This window comes from Acipenser ruthenus, chromosome 10 (assembly GCF_902713425.1).
Source record: "Acipenser ruthenus chromosome 10, fAciRut3.2 maternal haplotype, whole genome shotgun sequence".
Lineage (NCBI taxonomy): Eukaryota > Metazoa > Chordata > Actinopteri > Acipenseriformes > Acipenseridae > Acipenser > Acipenser ruthenus.
Window position 1 is genome coordinate 11555817 of NC_081198.1, and position 6718 is coordinate 11562534.

Below are 6718 nucleotides of genomic sequence, written 5' to 3' on the forward strand. Positions count from 1 at the left end.
TGAATCTGGACTTCTTCAAATTATATATAATACCCCCCCCCCCCCCCCCCCCCCCCCCAATCATAACAGGATGTAAAAAATAAATAAAAGTAATAAATATATTACATTCTCACAGATTTATAAGACAAGTTAACTAAGCTATATTTTCACATGCATACTCACACACATAAACACATAGGTTCAGCATATTCAGTATACCGGTTATGTTTTTGATAGTAGAATCACAGCAAGGTTCCTTGAGGGATATTATTAGCTTTTAAATTAGACATTTTTCATTTCTTACAAATCTGTTTAGTGTGTTCTCTGTTGGGGGTGAGGGTCTTTTTAAACCTGGAGATTATTAAGTATGAGGTAGTATTCCCTCACACTTAGCAATATATTTGTTCAGCTTCAGTAGCTTTAAGCCCCTGCTGGGTGAGGGATCAGAGCTGCTCAGTTTCAATGTCATTTCCAAGGCCCAGCTGAAATAGCAGTGACAGGGAGCTGCAACTGTCCACACACACACACACACACACACACACACACACATACACTCTTCTTCCAACCTCTCTGCTAGCTGGGACCTGAACTCCTCTCCAGACATGGATTACATGGGTGCTCATCTTGCCTTTAAATCGCGCTGGAAAGCGACAGACGTTGATCTCTGTCGACACAGCATGTCTTTCGTTCTGCACAATTGCATTAGGAACGACTTCTTTGTGAGCTATCTGTTCCTGCTGGAGAAAATCCCTCTGGGTAAGGCTTCTCGTGAAGGGCCAGGGAGACACTGCATTGCACGGCATGGAGCTGTATTCCACAGCTGAGGGCTGAGTAGTGCATTGCTTTCTGATTTCTCTGGATTATTAGATCATAAGCAACCCAGGCTTGGCCATTGCGTGAAATGTTGCCAAGTCCTATTGATAATATTTGTGTCAACACGTAAAGGGCAAAGTGCCCTGGATTGATTATCAACATGCTTAAGACTAATGTATCCAATTTCACTTAACTATTTTTTCTAATCTTATTTTTAAGATTATTTCTAAAACTGCATATTCAAACCACTAGAATTGTTCTATCTATCTATCTATCTATCTATCTATCTATCTATCTATCTATCTATCTAGCTAGCTAGCTAGCTAGCTATTTTTTGTGTCTGGTAGTTATTTCTGTCTCTCACTTTCTGGTTTTCAAATAGTATTTGTATAATGGGATTCTACATTGATATCATAAATATCTTCTTCTTCTTCTTCTTCAAACTGCTCCTGTTTGCACGCAGTGTAAACAATCAACATGAAACTTGATAGGTATCATCCTGTGTAAATTACAGTTCAGATGCAAAAATAAAAAATGCACTCCTGCTTCAACAAAGATGGCGGTTGATGCATTTTTTGGAAAAACCTTTCAAAATCTTCTTCTTGGGAACCGGTGAACCGATTGATCTGAAACTTTGCAGATGTCATCAGCAACCAGACCCGCTTCAAGTTTGCAAAGCAGAAGTTGTTGCGATAAAGTTTACTATCAAAATGGCTGATACAAATTTTACCGAAACGCACTCCTAACAGCAAACTGCGTTTATTTGAAAACCGTTTGACCAACAAACTTCAAACTTGGTAAGCATCGTCCTGGTGACAATGGAAAACAATGATGTCAAAATGGTGATGTTAGCTTTGATATGTGGAAGATCTACAACCAGCTATGATGGAAGTATACTTTAATTTGACACAGTATAAAATATTTTACCAGGAGGAGTCTGAATAAAATTAGCTAACTTATTTTAAAGGGCTGTAATCTGGCTGGGAAAAAAAACCCACCTTCAATACACGTTCAAGTGTTAATAAAAACACACATCCTGTTAACAGACATGTATCCTCTTTTGTAAAATACAGTAGCATGCACTAACCCTAACCCTAACCCTAGCCCTACCCAAGCATACACTAGCTCTTCGGCTATACCTCAGTAGAATACTGTTTATTATTAGTTTGTTTTATTTAGTAGTATGACTCACCTGCTTTGTTTTGTTTCTGTTCATTTTTAGTCTAGCATGTTAAATGTATGATGATTACTTGACAGTTAAACTCTATGCCTTGACCAGTGAAGTCATCGATGGGGAAAAGCAGTTCTATGTCCGAGCACAACATTTCTACCAAAATGTGCCTGCCACAGAGGAGGGGATGATGGGTGACTTCCTTGAACTGTCGGAAGTTGACATTGAAGGCTCCAGAGAATTCTTAAAAAAATTTGTTGGGGTAAGCCAATGTGGGCATTTTCCTAATCTACACATCCACTAATTGTTTTCTTCCAAAAAGGAGCATAGCCCCCCCTTTTAATATATGTAAATACCCTTCAGTGCAGAAAGAAGAAAACATTTTACTCGCATTGCTTGTAAGATGACTGCACAAGCAATCTCTATTTAAACCTGTCAACTTTGACAACAGTTTGTCAGGGATTCCTAACTGCTATACTGAAATAAGTTTTAACGCAGCACTAGCACTGAACTCCATGACCAGGGTTTATCTCCAGCTGTTCGCCCATTAATGTTTCTTTCTTGCATCCCCCAGTGACAAAAGGATACAGACAGACACCTCCACTGAAATAGCTCACATTGCCAAGCTTTATTACTGTAGGCGGCATATGAAGGGGAGTGGAAGACTAATGATTTATGTGACAGTGTACTATTTATAGTTCACTGACGGTGTACTTGACTTGCCAGTTTCTGGAGGTTTTCTGCAGATCATAATCTCATAGCATTTACACAATAATATAACTTGCCATCATTGCACAGTGTGATTGTGCACCAGTCACAGCTATCTAAAACTCAGGGTTACACAGTTTCTACACAGTCAGAACTTATTTGGATTGTTGGTTGTGTACAATGGATAGAAAATTGTCTATCTCCTAGCATTGAAACCCATTGAGTGCAGTTTGTCTCCGTCTCTGACAGGGTCCAGGGAAGGCAGGCACGGCATGTGCTCTAGACTGCGGTTGTGGGATTGGCAGGGTCAGTAAGAACGTCCTCCTGCCCGTGTTTGAGAAAGTGGAAATGGCTGACATGATGGAGAACTTTCTCATCCATGCTCACGAGCATTACCTAGGCGACGATGCAGACCGCGTTGAGACCTACTACTGCTACTCCCTGCAGGACCTGACCCCTCCCGTTAAGAAGTATGATGTCATCTGGATACAGTGGGTCGCATGTAAGTGCTGTCAGGAACCTTTTGAAAACTAGATATATCGGTATATGCACGGGATCTAATTCTGATTTTTTGTTTTTTGTAAACTGTTATATTATTACCAGCCTAAAACCTTTAAATGGTCCTTCTGAAACATTGATGGTAATCAGTATATTAATTAAGATTTGAACCCCATCCAGTATAATGAAACACTTTAAGGATGGTCACCTGTCTGAGCGGTAGTTGATCATCATGTTGGAGCAAAGTGTGCTGCTGAAGTGTAGAGCCCTTACCACCCTAATCACATTAATGTACAATATTGCTGGGCCCCTGTGTTATTGAATGATGCAGAAATAATAGCTTCATATTCGTAGAATTTTTTTTTTATACCTACAACCCTTAAGACGTTTTTTAAATTCTGCTGTAAAAGCAAAGTGCAGAGCTATCACTGGGTAAATTAGGAATGGTAGGTGATTTTTTCTGAGATCTCATCACGATCTACAGGGTGTAGAAGCAGCTGGGGATATTTTTAACTTCTTTTAGTTCTAGTGTCTGGTTTCGCTTTCAGCGGCATTCATGATGAAGTGTCAGGAGGTGTGTGTTTGAATTACATGGCACTTAATTAACTTGTGTCATTAAAGGGTGGTTTCTCTTGCTATTCGGTAAAGGTAAGCATAGGGACACCTGTGAAATATTTAGCAAAATCTAAATAGCTTAGGAACGAGCACAAAAATAAATAAATAAATAAATAATAATAATAAAAAAACATTTTTCGTGTAATTTTTAGCTAACACAAAGGTTTATTATTGCTCATTCACTGTGTTATTATACAAGCATCAGGGGTACTTAAGATGTGTATATAGTTCAAGATCCTTTCAGATAAGATTGATATATTATATGTCCATTCATTAGTAAGTTTGAATGTGTGTGCCACACTTGTATTGTTAGCTACAGTATACTGTACCTTAAGAACTGTTAATCACATCTGATGAATCTTTGTAACAACACCCCATTAATCAAAAGTTGACCTACTTATACAAGTTTGGTTTTCATTGGTTACAATTTTTTTTAACATACTGGTGACCTACTTACAAATTCCATTCTATATATAGATGTATGTAACGGTTGGCTCTGTCACCTAAAATGTGCTATTTGTATCTTTGATATATTATTTACAAAGCTTGATTTGTATGGGGTTTCATACACTAGGCTTCTCTTTTATCATTTCAGGTCACCTCACTGACAAAGATTTGTCCTTGTTTCTGACGAGATGCAAAGCCAGTCTTAAACTGAACGGAGTTATAATTTTAAAGGATAACATGGCCAGAGAGGGCTGCAGGTTGGACCCAGATGACAGCAGTTTGATCAGACACATGGACATTGTCAAGAGCATTATCCATAAAACTGATCTGGAGATCATCTGCACACAGAAGCAGGAGGGCATACCCGAATCATTCGTTCCTGTATGGATGATTGCCTTGAAGTAGACTACTTAGGACTGCAGTGTTTGTTGTAGAAAGAAAGACCAAAGATTGGTACAAGCCATATTATTAAAACACACACACACACATATTGCCCTTAGTGACAGAGGATCTCAATTCTGCATGGTTGAACATTATTATTCCATTGACTTCATACTCAACTTCAACAGGGGAAAAACTGTGCATATGAAAGGAACAATATTGTATCATTTATAAACAACTAGAGTAGAGATAAATTAAAGCTACTCTCAGTGTATTCAATATCATTACATTTGGCTGACAATGTTATATTACTGTAAATCTGCTGATCAGCCACTTAAAGATAATTTGTAAATCAATCACACACAGAGTCAGGCCCCTCACTCCCCTGAAACAAGATTATTTTAATGTCATTCTTTTTTAGTACAAGCTTGTGCACAACAACTGCACATTCTTGGAATGCGAGGGGTAATTAACTGTAATAGCTGTGTGCGTGGTGAGAATGCCAGCATACATTTGTCCTCTCAGCTGTAAAGTCTGTTTTGATTAATCAGATATAGTTTTGTATGCAGGGAAACCTTTGTAAACCGTCTAGAACACATTTTTACTGTCAATCATTGTATAATCCATTACAATAAATATTTATTCCAAGAACAAAAATCGTATTTAAAAAATTTTAAAAAATGCAATCTGTAGTGTGCTGTTGAAACCAGTCACTTATTTTAGACTGGTGTACATTTATTTTTGTGTGATATCTACCTACATTTGCCACTAAAATATATTGTTTCTTTAACAGTTGTTCTACAGTTTTGGTCTGTATATTTATACCTATCTATTTTTATAATATATGTTTTGAATAGATCAGAAAAGATGATGTGTTTTGTGTCAAAACTTAGCAACTATTTGAATGTTAGTCTATTTATTAAAAATAATATATACGTTGTGTTTTCTAGTCATGCGGTATTGGTTCAGGCTATGGAAAATCACAATGTTCAATTTCTAAGTCACTATAATTTACAGGATATAGAAATGATTGTCTATAAAAAAAAGAAAAACAACTTCCAGTTCAGTCTATCAAGATTCCTTTTAAAAATCTTTTAACCATGTTTATTAATATTTATTTCTCATTATCCAGGTATGCATTCCTTTGTTATTAATCGTTGTAATTTATTGTAACTAAGGTCTTTTGGCCCCTGAATTTTGTGTCCAAATACCTGAAGGTGGTATGACAGGGAGAGTAACTAACTTTACCAAGAAAGGACAACATCTAATTTATCAAAGTGTTTCTGTAAAAAATCAGTAAAAATGCTTTCTACCTGTCTCGGTATGGTAACTGTTTATTTATCTGAATTGCACTTGCAAAATGGTGTGTGGCTAGAAACTTTGTAAACTATTAATGCTATTTTGTTTTTGATTAGATTTTGTCCCAATTAACCAGAATTGCTACTTGTCCTCCTTTCATAAGTCTTGAGCAAGCTGTTATTAATGAACCAAGAAACAATCTTGTAAATTGCATACCCACCGAGGTACAGAATATTGTCATTTCATAAAGCACACAAAACAGTGTCCGATCTTGTACGAAAAGTGGTAGTACTTGAGATTACAGGGCATGAATAGTGATGTCTATTAGAGTGTCTTCATTTTTTCACAAATCTGAAGATTTGATGAGAGTTGACGTGGGACTTTGATTTGTGATATTTGAACGTTGTAATCTTCAGGATTTATGAATGCAATGTGTTGCATCTCAAAGACTGAAGCTTGAAATATAAAATTAATAAATAAACTGAACAGAACACAATGTCTACTTATGTTGCATTGAATCAATGTGCACCTACTTTTAGAAGGTGAAATACAATAGAAAACTGCCATGACAAAACCAGTATTTTATTACATAGGCAGATAATATATAGTGTGTGCTATTTCAGAGGAATACAGTCTCAGTAAAAGCAAACACCAGTGGCAAAATAACAGCTGCAGCCAAATTTCTACACCCCAGAACAGACATGATTGGCATTTCCTTGTTTTTTCAATATCTATAAAGAGGTTTTAAATACACCCTGACACATGGTGGGGAGTTGATTACAAGGCGGTAATCCCCCCAAGTTTGTT

At 36.9% G+C, this 6718-nt stretch overlaps 1 protein-coding gene across 1 annotated transcript; it reads left to right on the forward strand.

The window, feature by feature from the left end:
- Nucleotides 1-526: 526 nt before the first annotated feature.
- On the forward strand, nt 527-6397 carry LOC117406079 (N-terminal Xaa-Pro-Lys N-methyltransferase 2-like). The gene is made up of 4 exons (XM_034009832.3): nt 527-735; nt 2050-2225; nt 2921-3173; nt 4380-6397. Exons 1-4 carry the CDS (start codon nt 582-584, stop codon nt 4634-4636), a joined length of 840 nt encoding a protein of 279 aa, XP_033865723.1. The 5' UTR covers nt 527-581; the 3' UTR covers nt 4637-6397.
- Nucleotides 6398-6718: the final 321 nt, after the last annotated feature.